A 20418-nucleotide genomic window follows, 5' to 3' on the forward strand; every position below is an offset into this window, starting at 1 on the left:
ATTTCACAGAACAGAACCACAAATGGCCCATAATCATACGGGGAAAAGGTTCAGCATCACAAGTCAGCAAAGAAATGCACATTAAAACAATAAGGTGACAAAATTTATTGATGAACAGACTGGTAAAAATGAAAAACAATTAAAATACCAAGAGTTATCGGGGTATGAGGAACCAGGCATTCCCACACAATGCTGGTGTGAAATTAGCACAATCTTTCTAGAAGGCAATCCAGAAATGTGTTTACCAAACGCCTGCATAGTTCCTTTGACAGAGTAATTTCATTTCTAGGAATTCAAATGAAGAAAAGACATATGCAAAGATATTCATTTCAGCATGGCTTACAAGAGCAAAAAAAAAAAAAATTATAAACTACTTAAGTGACTAACAATAAAGGATTGATTAAATGCATTATGATTCAACCCTTAATATTATATAACCATTAAGGCATTAATACTTGTTGATGTGAAAGACAGTGACAGCATATTGTTTGGAGGACAAAAAAAAAGCAAGCTACAACAGTGAGATTCCAAGTTACAATTAGTATGTAAAGAATGACTCCATTTTTGTACAAAAGATATAATCCATAGGAATCAATAGGAAAAAGTCAGAAAATATATATAAAAATTAAGAGTGGTTATGTTTCGGTAAGATTACATATTTTCAATTTTTTTCTTTATGCATACCAGTATTTCCCAACAATTCTATAATTAAATATTTTTAAACGATAACAGGTTGGACTTAATGATTTAAAGTTCCTGCCAACTCTGGGGCGGTGGTGGTGGGATGAATTGGGAGATTGGGATTGATATATATACACTAATATGCATAAAATAGATAAGTACTAAGAACCTGCTGTATAAAAAATAAATAAAATTCAAAGAATTTTTTTAAATAAATAAATAAAAATAAAGTTCCTGCCAACTCTGACATTTTGGGCATCTATGATTGATGCCGCAAGTGACTTCGAACAACCCATATTTAGTGTGGGCTTACTGTGTGGCCTTTGGAGCCTGTCATTGCCCACAGCTGCAGCCCTCTGCATTCCTCTCTTCCATACTCTGCCCAGCTGTCTCCCCAGCCAGCCTGAGAGCTTCCCTTGTCTGTAATTCCTGTGCCTAGCCAAGAGCTGAGCAAAGGAGCTCAGCATGGTGACAGGTGCCACGGGGCACAAAGAGATGAAAGGCACAACTCTAGTTCCAGAATCTTACTGGGACAGAACGCACACACAAAGTGCTTGGTTGTATAACACAGACTAAGAAAACCAGAGGCTAGAGAAAGCAGGGCAAGCCGGGTTGGGGAGGCCTGCTAGAGCAGAGGGCCATGCAGGAATGGTGGGTGAGGGCACTGCAGGCAAGGGGCACAGCCTGAACAAAGGGAAGCCAACCCAAAGTCCTTTGGGAACATGCCCCAAACCTTTCCAAAAAACTTTCACAATCCTTGGTCTACCAAATTTCTGAACTTTGCCCTGAATGGGTAAAAGTTAAGTCTCCTAAACAGGAGTCCTCCCTCTATCTAACCCTGGGTCAGCCACCAAAGACAAGTCTTTGGGATAAAGCCGATAAATTACTTTTACTCACTCTCCCCACCTCTTCCAAAGGGGGAGGGGAGGAGGGGAGGGCCAGGGAGGGTCTGGGGGGAGGAGGGGAAGTTGCAGGAACAACAGACATCTCACATGCAAACAGTGCTCACCGCAAGCAACCGAGGGCCTTCTCTTGCGGCGCCACCAACCCCATTTGACAGATGGAGGAAAGGAGGCTCAGAGAGTTAAAATGGCTTGCTCCGGGGTCACCCAGCCAGAGAGTGGGGAAGGCGACTCCACTCAGGCCTTCTGACTCCAAGTCCAGTGCTATTTCGAGGTAACACACAGGACCTGGAGTCAGGAGCCCTGGATGGCTCTGTCACCCACTGGCTGCGTGGTCCTGTACCAGCCGCTCAGCCCTCACAGCCTCTATCCCCAACTGTAAAATGAGGAGGCACGCGATGACCCGCCCAGGTCCTCTTCCGGCTGGCTCTATGAGCCTTCTAGGGGCGGCTGCAAAGCTCCCCCTATCAATTACATTTCCCAAGTTGGGCCGGCAAAGATCACCAGAAGAGCCTCAGCCTATCACGTGGTTAAATAAAAAAAGCAAAACGTCCCGGATTAACTTTCACTGCACTGCTTCTGCTGATACCTGATTACCCAATTTTCAAGTTTCCTTAGGTGAAATATCCCTGCTGGGTAGGCACTCCGGACGGCTAAAAGGGCAAAAAATTATTGGTGAGCCAAAGAACACAGAAGATGGAGTTAAACCCAAAACGGACAAGTTCTTGCTATGGGTCTCTGAACAAATCTCTGGCACTTTCAGGCCTCCTTCATTCGCGTCTTAGGGAGAGGTTTGGAGTCACCCCCAGACAAGTAAGAGGGCCGAGGGCAGAACTTTCCTAGTGGCAACTCGGTCCACCCAGCATCCAGCATCCAGTCCCCCTGGCCCCAGGCTGTCGGCTGGGGGGCTGGGGGCGCCGTGGTGGTGCCAGGGCTGGGATCGGCCTTCGGAGCAGACATGGGAGCGGGGCGAGTGACTGCGCCCGGTGACCGCCGCGGGAGCTACACTGCAGTTTCGTCAGAGGTAAAGGTACGCGCCCGGCGCGCGCGGCGTGTGCACACAAACACACACACCCGCGCGCGCAGACCGTTCATCACACTCTTCCCCCGGCCCGGAGAAGCGCGATCACACGCCACCAGCCGCTTCGGCCCCTGCCCGGAACCCACCCAAGCGGGCCCGCCACCGACCACGAGGCCCCGCGGCTCCCTGACGCATGAACGTCCGCAGCGGGCGAGGACCGGCCTTCTCCTGCGCGTGGCGGGCTTCCTCTCGGCGACACCCCGCCACGCCGCTCGGTTCCAGCAGCCAGCCAGGACTCGCCACCCAGAGTCCGCCAGAGCTGAACGTCTCGGCTGCTGCGTCCCCTCCAAGTCGCATCTCAAGGCAAGAAGTCAGCTAGCAAGCCTCTCCCCGCCCACCCGGTCCCATGACAGCTGCTGCCGCCCAAAGACAGGCAGTTATAACAAGAAGCAAAGTTTCCCTCTCTCCCCTCCCACATCCCGCCCCCCCCCCCACTTCCCCCTCCCTTCCAGTGTTATGCAAAACAAGCCGGCAACGGCGCTCCGACTCCAGGTACCAAACCAGCCGTAGCGAGCCGCGCCCGGGAGCGCCCAGCGGCCCCTCTCGGAGCACAGGCATGCGCCCGCATCCGGGGTCTCATTCTCGGCTCCGCCGCATCCCCAGCCGCCCTGCTACCGGCAGCGGGGCGGCCGTAGAAAAAGCCCTAACTATGGGGCCAAACTTTATGCTTGCAACAGGCATGGGGTGGGGAAAACTGGGGAAGGGGTGGGGGGCGCGCACGCCTTGTGCTGGCATTTTCGGTGCAGCTTATCCCAGCAGCAACCGTCCCCGCCCCTGTCTCCAAGTCACCAGCTTCCTCGCCCTCCCCCAACTCCCGGCACACCAGGGCACCCTCTCCTGTCACGCGCGTGTCTCCGGTGGGGCTCCCAGGCGCCGCCAGAGCCCGGGACGCCGCCTCGCCTTCCCTTCCCCCAGCATCGCCGAGCGCGCACCGGGGCCGCGCGCCGCAGGGGGACCCAGGCATCCCCAAACAGTCCTCCGCCCCCATCCTGCCGTGCTTATCCCCCCGGGGGCTCCGCCGGATAGCGAAACCAGGAAGGTTTTATCCCCGCCCGCATGTCCACGTGCCCCGCAGACCCCTATGCCTTCAGCGGGCAACTGGCAGGAAACTCCGCGCTGCTGGCGCTTTGGGGGAGCCTTGTTGGGGGGGGGGCAGCAGCAGAACGCGGGGTATCCGAGACTGGAGGATCAGGGGACTCCGGGGACCGGGGCAAGCGCCTGTACCCGGGCCACAAGTCCACGTGAAAGTACGGCAGCAAGTGCCGGGAGCCTGAGGGCGCGCCTCCCGCACCCAGAGCCAGCGTAAGGGTCCCCCACACCTTGGCGCGGCTCAACCTCCCCAAGGAAGCGTGGAACCCCCCAGCTCTGCGGGCGTGGGGGCCGGACTCCAAGCAACGAAGGCTAGACCCTCCCCAGCGGCCGTAGCGCCCCCAACGCTCCGGCACGCGCGGGGGGACCTCCAGCTCCCAGTCCCCATAACGAAGCGCATCGCAGGGTGCACGGAAGCGGGGCTCTGCAGCCTGGAACCCCCGATCCCCCCAACACGCCCACCGCTGCCTCCCGGCATCCGCGGCTGCGGCGGCAGCCCCCGCAGCTCAGCAGCCCTGGCTCCGGGCCCGTGGCCCCTGCTGGCCGTACCTGCGTGTCGGCGAGATAGTTGAGGAAAAAGGAAGAGAGCTCTTCGTCCAGCAGCGCGCCGCAGTCGTTCCCCGCCATCTTCCAGCCGCGGCTGCAGCGTGCGGCGGAGTCAGCGCCGAGCCGGCCGGGGGGGGAGGGAGCGAGCGAGCGAGGAAGGGAGGCGGGAGGAGGGAGAGAGGCCGGCGGGAGGAGGAGGGCGGAGCTCGGGCCCCGGCTGCCGCAGGGCAGCTGGCTGCGGGGGCGGGGCCGCGCGGTGCCCGCTCGAGCAGGGGGTCGCGCCCTCACTTTCCTGCGCAACGTCTGGCGCCGCGATCCTCGCCCGCTGCCCCCTGCCCGGGAGGAAAGCGCCCGTAGCCTGGTGATGGTGCCCCAGCCGACAGTCCGATGCCTGCGCAGCAATGCGGGCAGCCCACCGCTCCTGCCAGAGCGAATCACGTTGCGTTAGCACTGGGCGGGTCCTTCGAGACAACCTGCTTCGGCACAGCTGGGGAAACTGAGGCCTGGGAAGGCAGAGGACCTCGTTTGAAGCCACAGTGCAATTCAGTGCAGGAAGACAAAGCCCAGGTCTGGCTGCCCTGGAGGCTTGAGTTTGTCATGCCGGGCTGCAGGCCAGAGAGGGAGGGATGCCATAGGTCAAACGTGGAGAAATCCGGGAAGGCTCCTCAGAGGGAGTGGCTTTTTAAAAAATCTTTTCCTTAGAAGATACGTTGACCCATATTCCAAATGTAACCCTCTCTCTCTCTCTCTTAAGTATCCCCTCACTCCCTAATTCCCCCCAACCCCCCCCAAAAAAAACTCCAAAACTGGGCTTCCCTGGTGGCACAGTGGTTGAGAGTCCGCCTGCCGATGCAGGGGACACGGGTTCGTGCCCCGGTCCGGGAAGATCCCACATGCCGCGGAGCGGCTGGGCCCGTGAGCCATGGCCACTGAGCCTGTGCGTCCGGAGCCTGTGCTCCACAACGGGAGAGGCCACAACAGTGAGAGGCCCAAGTACTGCAAAAAAAAAAAAAAAAAAAAAAAAAACCCAAAACTTCAGTGTGACTTCTCTTACCGTGGCCCACAATGTCTTCAAATGGCCAGCCTCCTGCATGCTTCCCCAGGCCCACTGGCCTCCTCCCAGTTTCTTGTGTGAACCATCTCACAACAGGGTGCTGTCCCCTGCCAGCGGACATTCATCCAGTAAACCACATCTTCACCGCATCCTTCCTTGCTGCCCCTCAGACTGTCAACCCATTCCCTCTCCCCCCACTCCCACCATCCTGGGCTCCTTTAGTTCTGCAGGCCTTTAAAACACTGGTTAACAGTTGACATTTTACATTAGTTTCAGTGAAGATTTGATTTTGGAATCTCTTCCTACTAGACTCTAAGACCCATGAAAGCAGGGCCTGAGTCTCCTTTTGCACATGCTATGTCTCCAGTGCCTGGCATATAGTAGGTTCTTAATAAATAATGTGTTAACTAAAAATCCCAGAGGATTTTGATCCCCTATTACCACCACCACACATGGTGTAGATAAGGAAACTGCCCAGAGTCAAGGGTGCACATGGAGTGAGTGTCAGAGCCAGAACCAGAGCTTGGGTCTCCTGACGCCAACCTTGAACTATCATCATGCCCTGCTGTTTGCCAGGAGATGAGGGCACCGCCTGGGTAAAGGCAGGAAGGCGGGAAGATTTAGCCCTGTTTTATTGGGCCCTCCTGCCTCCTGCTCTCCTCCCACCCTGCACTCACAAGGGCTGACCCACCCTGCCTGCCCTACCTGGGCTCCCTCCCAAGCCAGAGGAGGAAACAGGGAGGGTCCACAGTACACCTGCTCAGACTTGAACACCAGGGCAAGAGCTTCCTTCTTCTCCAGCCTGAGGTTCCCAGAGCCGCAGGGCATGATTTCACTCTTTGGGCTTTAGACCAATGCGCCTTTAAGGGACAATGAATCCCAAGAGAAAGCCTAGGACTTCCCCGGCAGTCCAGTGGTTACAAGTCCACGCTTCCAATGCAACAGATGCGGGTTCGATCCCTGGTCAGGGAACGAAGATCCCACATGGCACGCAGCCAAAAAAAAAAAAAAAAGCGAGAGAGGGAGAGAGAGCGAAATCCTACATGTAACCCTGGAGCACTAGCCTGGGAGTCAGTAGTCCCAGGTTCTGGTCCAGCCCACGACGTCTCATTCCAATATTGGGCAACTCAGGGAGTTAAGAGCATGGGCCCTTTAGTCAGATTGCCTGGTTTTGAACACCTGCAAGTCATTTAGTCTCAGGCCTTGGTTTCCTCATCTACACAAATGGGGATCATAGAATTACTTACTTCAGGACTTCCCTGGTGGTGCAGTGGTTAAGAATCTGCCTGCCAAAAAAAAAAAGAATCCACCTGCCAATGCAGGGGACATGGGTTCAAGCCCTGGTCGGGGAAGATCCCACATGCCGCAGAGCAACTAAGCCCGTGTGCCACAACTACTGAGCCTGCTCTCTAGAGCCCGCGAGCCACAACTACTGAGCCCATGTGCCACAAATACTGAAGCCCGCACGCCTAGAGCCCATGCTCCACAACAAGAGAAGCCACTGCAATGAGAAGCCCGCGCACCACAACGAAGAGTAGCCCCTGCTCACCACAACTAGAGAAAGCTTGCATGCAGCAATGGAGACCCAATGCAGCCATAAATAAATAAATAAATACTTTAAAAAAAGAAAAAATTACTTCATAGGGATGTTATGATGATCGAGGAGATGACATATGGAAAGTGTTTGGCACAGTACCTGACTTCATGGGGAAAATGCTAACCTCTCTGGTTCTCTGTTTCCTCATCTGTAAAAACGGGGATAAAATATTTGTCTCTCGGAGGCCCTGGCCAATGTTACTTTCCTCTCCTCCAGCGCTTACAGGTTGCTGGCTACCTTGAACTCCAATAGGTCTGGATTTGAATCCTGGTGCCCACTAACTTTGTGCCCTTGGTTGTTTACTTAACCTCTCTGAGCCTCAGTTTCCTCCAAGTAGGGATCTTGTGAGGATTGAATGAAAAAATGTGTGTAAAATAAATTGCCTAGCCCCGCACCTGGCAAAGAGGAAGTGCTAATTCTCACACTCATCATGTCACCACCATCACCAGTGTCATCAGCATTAGCACGAAGGACGTGAGCTCTCCCAAGGCCCCGCTTTCCTGCTGTTGCCCATAGACACCAGAGTCAGAGCCCCACAGGGGCTTGTTTCCAAGAAGTGTCCCTACCAGATCCAGCCTGGCCTCTGATTGGTGTTGTGCCCCTTTTAACCCAGGGGCCATTCTTGGAGGGTCCCCAAGGCCAGCCATCTCTAGCCTTGGCCTGGCAGAGCTGCAGTGCCAGACAGGGCCTACCAGGGAAGCCCTCAACAGCGCTCGCCCAATGGCTTTTGTCTTTAAAACCCTGATGTTGATAGAAAAGCCACAAATTGCCCAGCTTCGGGGCGTTTCTTACTAACCCCTGTGTCCTCAGAATGGGCTTCTGGCTGGCAAGAAACTCAGGTGAAAAGGCACCTCACCTGAGATATCCAGCTTCTTTTACACCTTATCCCAGGAATTCCTTTACCAAGGGGCAACCACAGAGTCAACCTCATCACCTTCTCTGATCCATAAAAGCCTTCAAGAAACCTAACAGGCTAGATGATCTTGTGCAGTTAGCTTCCCCTCTCTGAGGCTGTTTCCCAACCTGTAAAAACAAAAGGGTCGGGCTAAACCAACCTCTACTGAACACTCCAGCCCAGATATTCTGGCAGTTTATAGGTATCAACCTAAACTTAACAGCTTTTCTGTACTGTGCATGTGCCAGACACCTGAGTTTATATCATGTCAGATTGTCTTCAACAACCCTGAGTAGTCGGCAGTGTGATATCCATTTTATGACTGAGGAAACAAAAGCTTAAAAGGGGTTAAAGTGATTAGCCCAAGACCAAGCAGTTAGAGACACAGCTGAGATCTGAAGCCAGATCTGTGCATGGTCTAAGCCACAGACCCTTGAAAGGGATTGAGGAAAACCTCACACCAGCAACCCCTCCCGGGAAGCTGGAATGGTGGCACATTTCCTATTTTATGACTTTCAAGTGAAGGGCAATAATCATGCCAAACTTGGACTTCATGTGCCTCCACTCCCTATCTCCTCTGCCTTTTATTGGCCTTGCCTCTCCCGAGATTAGTGAAAGTTTGCCCTGCCCATACCCTGGGCGAGGCCCAGACCGATCCAGGCTCCATGGAAATGGCTACAGCAAAGTGAACCTATTTGACTTGAATATTTTAGTCACTACCAACAAATCCTCAAAAGTAAAAAAATCAGTGTTTTCTCCCTTCTGATAATAGGAGAATGCTTTACTCAGATATTACAGCCATGATTCTCAAACTCTGGAGTCATGTCAGTCACCGGGGCCCCGTCAGCAGAGATTATAATTCAATAGGTCTACGGTGGGCCCAGGCATATGCATTTCATAGGCTCCCCTAAATGACTCTGTTGCAGGAGACTACCCAATAGATGTTTAATGAACACCTACTATGTGCCAGCCAGTGTGATCAGGGAACACAACAGCTGCCACCCCTGCCCACATTCTATTCAACACAACTGCTTAGTGAATTCTTGTCGAGCGAATGGGGGAGATAGGACATGGGTCTTGATAATCCCTGAGGTTTCTTGCCAGCTGCCCATAACTCTGTGATTCTCTGACCAGACCAGGGAGTCAGACGCACACCTATTTCCCACCTATTTCTCCAGTCCCAGGAGGCAGGGACTCAAGCCAAGAGGAACTAAAAAGTTACCTGGTTTATATTGTTAATTTAGAAAGCCAGCTCCATCTTCTATTGAATTGTAGAACTTGAGAACTGTGGAGGGGCAGTGGAGGGTATGTTATCCACCAGCTTCGCTGTACAGGTAGAAGAATGTGGCGGAGGTCATACAACCCTTCAGGGGCAGAGTCAGGACTAGTAGCCAGAGCTCCAGATTGGGTAGTACTCAGGTGTCTTCACAGGACAAACTTCTCAGGGCTGAGGCTGTAGAAGACATCATCCATTTGTGTCAGTCGAGGGTCTCAGAATTGGGGACAGGGGCTTTGGCCCTTGAAAGTCCATCATAAGCAAGGCATTTCTTTGTGTTGCCCTCTTCTTCCTGTAGGGCTAACTTATAAACTCACCAATACATTTGGGAGATACTTACCAGATCACTTTCTCTTTGACACACTACAAATGATGAAAGGGTTTCCAAATCAGCCGGTGAGGGCAGTAAACAGCTGTGAAGTCAGCTATGACTGTTTTGCAGTTTTGCAAGGACGGATTTTCATTCACCCTCCTCTACCTTGTTAATGACTGTGCACAAGTATGGGAATCATGAAGCGGGGTAGGAAGAGAAACACCGGCTTTTTCCCCATCTGCCCACAGAGCAAAATGATCCCAGACATGTGTGACAGATAAATGGGCCCTCCTTATGCCCATTTGACAGATGGAAAAACAAAGGCCCAGAGATGTGAATTATTCTTTTTTTTACAGAGATGTAAATTCTACCAGGTTATTATATATATATAAATATCTACCTATATATCTATATCTATCTATAGATAGATCAACCTATCTGTCCCACCTGACCCAGAATTTTGTGTGGATCAAGTTCACTTACAAAGGACTTTGAATTTTACATTCACAATCCTAAACCATCAGTAATGCTCCTTTGGAAATTTATCCTAAGGTTCTGATTCAAAAGCTGGGACCACTTACAGCATGATGTTTATGTGGATAGATAAATAGACAGATAGATTCAACAAATATTTTTAGAACCTGCTGGGTGTTACAGGCCTGTGCTACAGGCCCACAAACGGTAACCATAATACAGTCTTTGCTCTTGCTTAACTCACAGCTCTGATCTCCACAACATGCAGGGGAGAGACTAGTTAACCTGCAGCTTGCTAGGGAGGGTGTAATAAGTTCCTTAATGGAGGAAGTTGGGAGGCTGAAAACTGGGTGGGGCTGGGAGAAGAGTCCAGGGGAGAGGTGGGATCCTGAGCCAAGACAATAAAAGTAGTAGGAGGGATATGGAAGAGCAGGTGGACTGAAGCCATATTTTAGAGGGGGGATCAATAGTCTTTGGTCATAGGTAAGAAATGGTGGGGGAATTACAGGGAATGGTCAGGACACCCAGGTTCTGGCTTCAGTGGATGATTGGTCTTAGAAGAGAGGCAACTCAGAAGGAAGTCTCCTAAGGAGTATTTTCAGATGACTGTGGGATGTTCAAGGGGAGACATAAAAGGGGAGCACATTGATGCCAAGCGAAAAATTGGAAAGAACCTCAACATCTAGTAAGACAGTTTAATTCCACACCTAGTTACAGACAGTAGACAAAAGCTCACACATGTGCGCAGAGAACTGTGTCCAAGGATGTTCAATGCAGTATTGTTAATTATGGTAAAAATAGAGGTTACAGGAAAAATGAACTGTGTGGTGAGATCACACAATGGAATATTAAATACTTGTGAAAGTCAATAACAGCTGCATGAATCCACAAAGATAAATCACAAAAGCAATAAGTGAGATCAACAAGCAGCCTAAGGATACACACAGTATTATGCCACTTACGTAATATTTTAAAATATGCAAAATAACACTCCATAACGTTGGTCAATACATGTATATGAAGTAAAAGCATAAACACGGGACAACAAAGACACAGATCATTTTAGGAAAGGAGAGGGGAGAGGGATCCAGGGCTGGCTTCGTGGGTGTGCCACCTCATGCGTGCAGTCACACTGGCCCTGGGCATGCTCTGCTGTTGCCATCTTGAAATTCATAATGATTTTTGAATAAGGGTTCCCACATTTCACTTTGCACCAGACCCTGCAAGTTATGTAGCTTGTCCTGGCGGGATTAGAGTACATTGTACGTGAGAGAGCTCCAATTGTACCTGTGATTTTTTTTTTTAACTCAAAAAAAAAATTTTTTTAATTCATTTAGGTATTTATTTTTGGCTGTGTTGGGTCTTCGTTGCTGCGCACAGGCTTTCTCTAGTTGTGGAGAGCGGGGAGCTATTCTTTGCTGCGGTGTGCGGGCTTCTCATTGCGGTGGCTTCTCTTGCTGCTGAGCACTGGCTCTGGGCGTGCGGGCTTCAGTAGTTGTGGCACGTGGGCCCAGTAGTTGTGGCTCATGGGCTCTAGAGCGTAGGCTCAGTAGTTGTGGTGCACAGGCTTAGTTGCTCCACCGCATGTGGGATCTTCCCGGACCAGGGCTCGAACCATGTCCCCTGCATTGGCAGGTGGATTCTCAACCACTGCGCTACCAGGGAAGCCCTCAAAAATGTTTTTAAAGTATCAGTATTTGTTAAATCTATGTAGTGTATTGTTCCCTGTGCTTTTTTTTTTTTTTTTTTGCGGTACGCGGGCCTCCCACCGCTGCGGCCTCCCCCGTAGCGGAGCACAGGCTGCAGACGCGCAGGCTCACCTGCCCAGCCGCCCCGCGGCAGGTGGGATCCCCCTGGACCGGGGCACGAACCCACGCCCCCTGCATCGGCAGGCGGACCCTCAACCACCGCGCCACCATGGAAGCCCCCTGCGCATTTTTGTATGTTTGAAATATTTTATAATACAAAAACAATGAAGATGTAGTTATATAAATAGTGGTTTATTTACTTGAAATACGCCACAGAAGGTAGAAATCTATAAGGAAAATGTACAGGAAAACATGTATAACATTAAGTGAAACAGGATTATAAAAATGTTTGTAGAGTGATTATAGTTATATGCATAAATGTACATGTAAAGTGTGTATGTTAGAGTGACATAAGGAGTGTAAACAAATGAAACGCGATTAGGATGGCAGAAATAATTTCTTTTAGTATTTTCATTTGTGTTGTTACAATTTTGTTTTTACAATAAATGAAATAAAATGTAACTTGCTGTCTGCTTTCTATACTAAAAACGAGCTCCGCTGATAAACTATGTTGCTGAGTGCTGTGTTATTTAAGTAACAAATATGCATTGTAGCAGGGACATTTCAGAGACTCAAGATCTCAACATAAAGGCGTAGCTATGATGGAACTTTTGGGAAGCCTCCCTAAAATGAGGTCTGAACTGGAAGTCAGGTTGGAGTCCCACTCTGGCACTGAACTCACATTTGGACAAATCTCTTCTCCAAGCTAACACTCAGATTCCCAGTCTGCACACCAGTGGGCTTGGACTGGATCAACCACCCCAAACATGCCTTGGATGGGTGTCTCCCCGAGACCTCTGCCTTGACCGTGAGATGCTCTGATTCCCTCTCCCCTTTGCAGGGGAGATCATCCCAGCCATGTGTAGTTTGGCAGAAGAGACAGTTGGAGTAAGGATACTGAGAGGAGAATCCAGGTCAGTAGGAGACCCCAGGAGTATTTTACATGGGGTAGAATCTCCTTGGCTCCTGGAGCAGTCAGAATGGCAGAGTCCCAGGGAAAGGGCATGGCCTTACAGGCAGGGCAAAGCATAGAGGGCAGAGCATGGCATCATGGGCACAGCATCATGGGAGCCGCAGAGTATCCTGGGTACAGAATGATGGGTGCAGCCCTGCTCTCTTCAGCTTCCCTGAGAAAGCTGACAGACAACTCAAAAGAAGAAAAATTGGTTGAAAGGGAATATTCCACCTTCTGTCAGTTATTTTATTATTTTTTCATTATAAATTATTTTAAATTACACATGACATAATTATTTTATCCTTGTATATAAAAAAAAACATAAACAATACAAATAAAGGACAAGTTTCTGTCACCAGCCCACCCAACACCACTCCCTCCCCACAGGTGCCCACTGTTACTGTTTCATGAATGGCCTTCCAGAAAAGAAAAAAAAAGGGATTTTTCTTTGTTTTATATACGCCTTATAAGACCTAGAAACCCTCAAAGTTTCATTGAGACTTTTAAACAAAAATGGAATCCTACTATAATAATTACTATTTTGTAATTTCCTTCTTAATGTGTCTTGGAGGTCTTTCCATATCAGTACATATAGATCTACCTATTCCTTCACATTGATGCATGGCTTTCCCCAGGGTGAGTGTGCCATGGACTTGATTTGTAACTGTTGGTCCAACATGGTTCTAGACTTATGTCCTCCAGGTTATATGGTTCTGGTTATATCACTAAAGAATATGCAAATCTGGGGATAGAAAATAATGACAATGGATGCATTCCTTAATTCATTCAATCAACAAAAGCCTGTGGAATGCTTACTTTGAGTATACCCTTCATCTTTTAATATACAATCAAGCCAGATATGCACATATGAGTTTAGAAAATAATATCAGTCAAGTTGCTACATTGTTTGAAATTCATTCATCATTCCTTCATGAGCAAACTACTTTGTGCCAGGTATTCTGCTAAACTTTGTGGGACTATACAGTATTAGTTGTGACTGCTTTGGTTGCAAATAACAAAAAACCCTACTTAAACTGGCTTTAACAGGTAATGTATTGGCTTCCATAATTAACACATTTAAAGGAGGAATGTTGCCAGGAAGATGTGGAAGTTCATTTCTCAGCTCTCTTTTCCTATGTGTCAGCTTCATTCTAAGACAGGTTCTCTCCTGGTGATGGCAAGGTGGTATGCTCCAGGCCCAAACCCAATCCTCTTAGCAAGTCCAGCAAAGGAACTGTCCCAGTTGTCCAGCAAAAGACTAGGATTCACTCTGATTATATCAGTTTGGCTCAAATGCCCATCACTAAGCCAATCCCTGCTCTGATTGGTCAGTACTGGGTTACATGCCCACCTCTGAATCCAGGAGTCAAGCTGTTTCATGCAAACCCCCACCCCCAAACCAAGGTTTCTTAACAAGAGACCATTAATTTGAATGGGAAATAATTATATCCTTTTTACTAACTTCAAACTGAAATTTAGCATTTCCTTCTATTATGAATGTAGCAAACAAAGCACAGCAGTATTAAAAGTTCCTATAACTTTGGCACCAATAGAAATCAGAGATATTTCATATCATATCACAGAATATCATTTGTGTTCATCACTATTTTGAAATTATAGTAGCTATTAGACCAATTAGATCTTGTGTGTTAATAAAAAATATATATTATTACTATATCAAAATTTCTTTTTCTTATCATTTGATAACTATTTCAATATAATTGACTTAAATCATTTGTAGCTGATATTAAGCATTTAAAAACATCAATCTGAGGAGGAGTCCATAGGCTTCTACAGACTGTCAAGGGGTCCATAGCACACAAAAAAGGTCTAGATATAGTATGGGGGAGGGGTGTCTCCCTAAAAGGAAATCAGGTGCCTTTGCCAGAGGAAGAGGAAAAGGTGCTGAGTAGGCAGAAACAACTGATGTCCACACCAAAGGGATACAGAGATGAATCAGATGTGAGCCTGCCTCTAAGCCAGTTAGACAAGGAGGCCCCTGTAGATGCTCTGGTCCAGCTCCTTCGTTTTATACATAACAAACAATTAAGACCCAAAAGCGTAGGGACTTAGCTAAGGCCACCTAGCAAGTGGCAGTATCAGGACCCAGCAAAGGCTCTCCGACTCTAGACCTGCTTATTTTACTCCAGCCTCTTCAGGGTAGGTGGGAAGGGTGCAATGGAACCCCAAACTCTTGAAGTTAAACAACAGCACATACAAGAGGGGGACATTTAGAGTGCAAAATGCCTATATTAAAAAAGGAGATCTGAAATCATAACCTAACTCTCCACCTTATGGTACTGGAAAAAGAATGAACCAAGTCTAAAGCAAGCAGAAGAAAAGAAGTAAAATGATTAGAGTCAAAATTCATGAAATAGAAGAACAATAGAGATAAATCAGCAAAACCAATAGCTGGCTCTTTGAAAAGATCAACGTAATTGACAAACCTTTAGCTAGGTTGACCAACAGAAAAAGAGAGAAGATTCAAATTACTAAAATACAAAATGAAAGAGGGGACCTTACTGCCAACCCTACAGAGATAAAATGGATTATAAGGGAATACTATGAACAACTGTATGCCAATAAATTAGATAACTCGGGTGAAATGGTCAAATTCCTGGAAAGATACAAACCATTAAAACTAATTCAAGGGACTTCCCTGGTGGTCCAGCTGTTAAGACTCTGCGCTCCCAATGCAGGGGGCCTGGATTCGATCCCTGGTCAGGGAACTAGATCCCACATGCCACAACTAAAAGATCCTAAGTGCCACAACTAAGACCTGGTGCACCCAAATAAATAAATTAAATAAATTAATATTTTTTAAAAAAACGAATTCAATGAGAAATAGAACATCTGAATAGACCTGAAACAAGTAAAGAGATCGAATTAGTAATAAAAAAAAAACTACCCACAAAGAAAAGCCCAGGTCCAGATGGTTTCACTGGTAAATTCTACCAAACATTTAGAGAAGAATCCATACTAATTCTTCACAAAGTCTTTCTAAAAAAAAAAAGGAAAGAACACTTCTCAACTCATTCTAACAGAGCAGTATTACTCTGATACCAAAACCAAACAAGGACATCACAAGAAAAAAAACTACAGACTATCATCTCGTATGAATGTAGATGCAAAAGCAGTACACAGGGGGATTTCCCCGGCGGTCCAGTGGTTAAGACTTGGCACTTTCACCGCAGGGGGCACAGGTTCCATCCCTGGTGGGGGCACTAACATCCCGCATACCACAAGGCCAAAAAAAAAGAAAAAAAGAAAAAGCGGTACACCTAAGGACTTAACCACAGGATTAAATATCATAATGAAAAGAGGTGTATAAAGATGTCGCTCATTCTCAAAGGATTCCCATCATCAAAAACAATGAAAGACAATGGTGATTAAATGTAATGTAATGTAATGAAATTAAATGTAAGCATAGAAGTTAGTGGGACCATTTTTTTAAAATATGCAATGATAATTCTTAAGAATATTTTGTTCCATAAACCAGGATTAATAATACTTCTCTGTGACACTCTCCAACCCTTTTAGAATTATCTTGAGGACCATTTAAGACAAAGATGTGAGAGTATTTTAAAACCCTCCAGTAGAATAATTACTGTTGGGACTCTTTACAGTTTATAGAACATGGCCCTACTCATGAGCTCCATTCCACTCCTTGTGATGAGTCATCTCCTGCCTCAGGGCCCTTGCACTTGCTGTTCCCTTAACTAGGAGTGCTCTTCCCTCAGCTCCCCTTGTGTTCTGTTCTCATTCTTCAGCCCTTAGCCCAAATCTCACCTTCTCAGGGAGGCCCTCCCTGACTATCTGATCTAAATTAAATCTCTGAAATTATCTTGCTTGTTTACTTATAAGACAAGCAAGGCAGGAGAGCAGGAATAGTGTCTTGTTACCCACAGTGTCCCCCAGAATCTAGGACAGTTCCTCCCACATGGAAGGATGCTATTAAATGAGGAGTGATGGACATCTCTGTGAAATTGGTAGCCAGGCCTGTGGTACAGAGGAGGAAGCTGAGGCTCAGGGAGGAGAAGACTTATTCGAGTTTCTGTGGCAGGTATGGTAAGCACATAACTTATTGTCCAGCCTGGAAGGTTTTTACCCTGGACACATGCTAAGCTGAACAGGACACGGGACAGCAGGTGTAAACTGAAACAGCAAACAAAGACACCTGGTCACACTTCAGAAGGGGGACTAAACCCTGGCAAGTGTAAGCCATGTTCTTTCTGCTAAATCTGAAGTTCTGTGAAGGTCAGCAAATTACTTTCCCCACATGCCTCTGCCCCACAGGGAACACTAACGTACACAGCTCAGGAGCAGCTGATCATCACGAACCTGCTGACGTTATTGTCCCCCAGAAGTCCTAAGGAGTTTCTCCATAGCGGAAGCCAAGATTTCTTCTGTGGAAGTAGGTGCAGCGGTAGAATGAACAAAATTAAACCTGGATCTCCTTTGTGAAGAGAAGGAGGAGAAGCTCATGAGATCACTTTGCTCTGCAGATGCCGACTGGTCTCAGCATAGAATCCAGCAATATGCCTGCCCTTTGACCAGGTCTCCCTGTTCCTGGGAGTTCACCTTAAAAATGAGTGAAAGGAAGAGAAAAAGCTAGCCAGGCAAAAATATTCACTGAGGTGGACTGGGGGTGGGGAGGCTGGGTTTGGAGCATAGAGTCAGGCAGGCCTGGGTTTGAAGCCCTGCTCTGCCACTATCAAAAGGGTGGCCAACAGTGCCACCCAACCCCCATGCATGCTGCTCCTCCAGCATCAAGGATGGGGTCTGGTTCTTCCCCTTGATTTCGGACTAGCCTTGTGACTTGATTTGACCAAGAGAATGCAGCAGAGAGGGTGCTATGCCAGTACCAGGCCTAGGTGTCAGGACAGTGGGAGCTTTTGCTTTCTCTCTCCAGGAAGCCAGCCACTGTGTAAAGAAGTCCTGCTAACATGCTAGACAGATCACATAGATAGAAAGAGGCCCTGAAAGATGAGAGACCACAAAGACAGAAACCAGCTGACTCATAGCCATTTCAGCCTCCTGTGCTGTGGCAACAGACATCTGAATAAACCCATTTGGATCCTCTAGCTCCAGTGAAGTTGCCTCAGTCAGTACTGTGTGCAGCAGAGATGACTCACCTCCACCAAGCCCTGACCACAGTGCAGAATCATGAATAAACAAATGGTCCTTGTCACCTTAAGCTATCACATTTGGGGGCAATTTGTTACACAGCAATAGCTACCTGAATTTTGGCAAATTATTAAAATAATGTGAGCCTCTGTTTCTTCATCTGTAAAATGGGATAACTTGAATACTTACCTTATAGGATTGTGGTGATGCTCAAATATTACATAGCAAACATTTAGTGATTTTGTGGAATATAATATTATATGATAATATGGTATAAATTCCTGCAGGGGTTAAGTTTCTGTAAGTTATGGAAGGACCCTACTGGGTAGAATAGTATGGAGCCATTAGAAATCATAAGCATATAAAGTTCATGAAAAACGAACAAATGAAAACTGGTAGTGTATTTGGGTGGTGGGTTTTATTTACAAATGTACCTTTAGGATTTCTTTAGTGTCGTTGTCAGCTTCTTAATAATAAATCATTTTAATGCAATTTCTACATGGGATTAAGTTTTGAAGAAAACATGGAGAAATGAAAACTGTGTATTTGAGTTTTGATTTTAATGAAAGTGTTCTCTACTCAAATTTCCTTTAATTCGATCTTCATAAAAAATTTTAGTGCAATTATTAACTAGAAAACTGGTCATTGTGTAATTTATCCAGCAGTATTATGAGCCCAGCAGAAAACTAGGTGTTTGCCGTTGCTTTGTTTATTCAACAAATAGCAAGAGCTCAAGGGGAGGGATTTCCATGCTTTGTTCTTTGATGCCTCCCAGCAACTCTATGATGTCAGTGGTGTTATCCACATTTCACAGATGAGGAAACTGAGACTCAGAGAGGTCAAGTTACTTGCCAAAGTCATTCAGCTTGGAAGTGGCAGAACTGAGATTTGAATTTAGGTCTCTTGAGACTGTCTTCCATTATCAAAGCTCACTCCTTTGCCCACAGCAGTGCAGACTGCTCCGAACAGAGACTGACCAAGCAAGTCTGTGAGCAGCGAGAGGCAGCACCCTCACAGAACGACAGCATGGAGTCAGGAGACCTGGACTTGAATTCTGGGTCACTATGTGGCCCTTCCCTCTGGACCTTAGTGGCCTCACAGGCTAAATGAGGGATTTGGATAAATACCTGAAAAATTCTGGAGAATAACCCAAACCGTAATCCCTTGGACCTTAACTTTAACTGATTATAGTTAGTATGTTAGTCCTAAAATTGTGCTACAAATATGCCAATGGTACTCAGTTACTATTCTAAGCAGTATTTGGAGTTTAAGTCCCAAGATTTGGGTTCAAAGACTGGCTCTACTTTTGAGTGACTTTGGGCCAGTTTTCTAGCTCTCTGACTCTCAGTTTCAAGGACAATAACAATCCTAACCTCTCTCGTTGATCATGTGGACCCAGTGAGGTAACCCCTGTGGAAGAACTGAGTGTTCTATATATAGAGAGAGAATGTTCTATATATATATATATAAAGATATATATATATCTTAAGTGAAAAACACCTTAATGAAATATCAAAGTAAAATTCCATAGTATATACAATTAGCATAAATCTATCTGTTTGGATGTTTTCTAATCACTTAGCAATTCTTTGATAGGTAGATAAATATATATTTTTTGAATATGTATATACTATATATGTGATATAGATGATACGTAATATTCAAAAAATATATTTTTTGAATATGATATATGAATGGCAACATGCCTGCATCTCTGTGATGACAGAGTTAGAGCTAGGGTGGAAGTTGCCCCCAGCTCCCTGCCCTACCTGCCTCAAGTCTTCCACCTGCCATCACACCTGGCTGGAGAGTGGTCTTCCCTGTATCCTGGGGTTACCTCTCTTAATGCATTAACATCTTGAGTGAGAACATTTTCTCTATTAAGTATCTGTTTCCCCCCATGAGACCGTGAGCAAATCAAGGCCAGGGACTGAGTCTTAATTTTAGATACATCAGCCCTCACAGTAAATGACATAGAGTAAGTAAATAATATTTCTTAAACTGACTCGAACCCATAGAGCTTGGAGATTTCTTTTCTTTTTTTTTTTAATTTAATTTCATTTATTTTTTTGGCTGCATTGGGTCTTTGTTGTTGCGCACGGGCTTTCTCTAGTTGTGGCCAGCAGGGGCTACTCTTCATTGCGTTGCTCGGACTTCTCATTGTGGTGGCTTCTCTTGTTGCAGAGCACGGGCTCTAGGCGCATGGGCTTCAGTAGTTGTGGCACGCGGGCCTTAGAGCACACAGGCTTCAGTAGTTGCTGCACATGGGCTCAGTAGTTGCCCATGTGGGCTCAGCAGTTGCGGCACGCAGGCTCTAGGGCACGCAGGCTTCAGTAGTTGTGGTGCACGGGCTTAGTTGCTCCACGGAATGTGGGATCTTCCAGGACCAGGGATCAAACCTGTGTCCCCTTCACTGGGAGGCGGATTCTTAACCACTGCACCACCAGGGAAGACCTGAGCTTGGAGATTTCTAAAAGCAAAAAGTATTGCTTTAAAATTAGATCTATTTTGGGCTTCCCTGGTGGCACAGTGGTTGAGAGTCCGCCTGCCAATGCAGGGGACATGGGCTCGTGCCCCGGTCCGGGAAGATCCCACGTGCCGTGGAGCGGCTGGGCCCGTG

The 20418-nt window shown here is 47.3% G+C and overlaps 1 protein-coding gene across 2 annotated transcripts in view; it reads right to left on the minus strand.

Annotated features, from left to right (window-relative positions):
• The window catches only part of PPARGC1B (PPARG coactivator 1 beta), a gene marked incomplete at both ends in the record, with an annotated part of 105402 nt that extends 101022 nt beyond the window's left edge, over positions 1–4380 (minus strand). For both annotated transcript variants that reach the window (XM_079702768.1, XM_079702767.1), the window contains one exon: positions 4303–4380. In XM_079702768.1, the coding sequence (XP_079558894.1) occupies positions 4303–4380 (78 nt within the window). The remainder of the gene's footprint in view (positions 1–4302) is intronic.
• Positions 4381–20418: the final 16038 nt, after the last annotated feature.

This window comes from Hyperoodon ampullatus, assembly GCF_949752795.1.
Source record: "Hyperoodon ampullatus genome assembly, chromosome: 4".
Lineage (NCBI taxonomy): Eukaryota > Metazoa > Chordata > Mammalia > Artiodactyla > Ziphiidae > Hyperoodon > Hyperoodon ampullatus.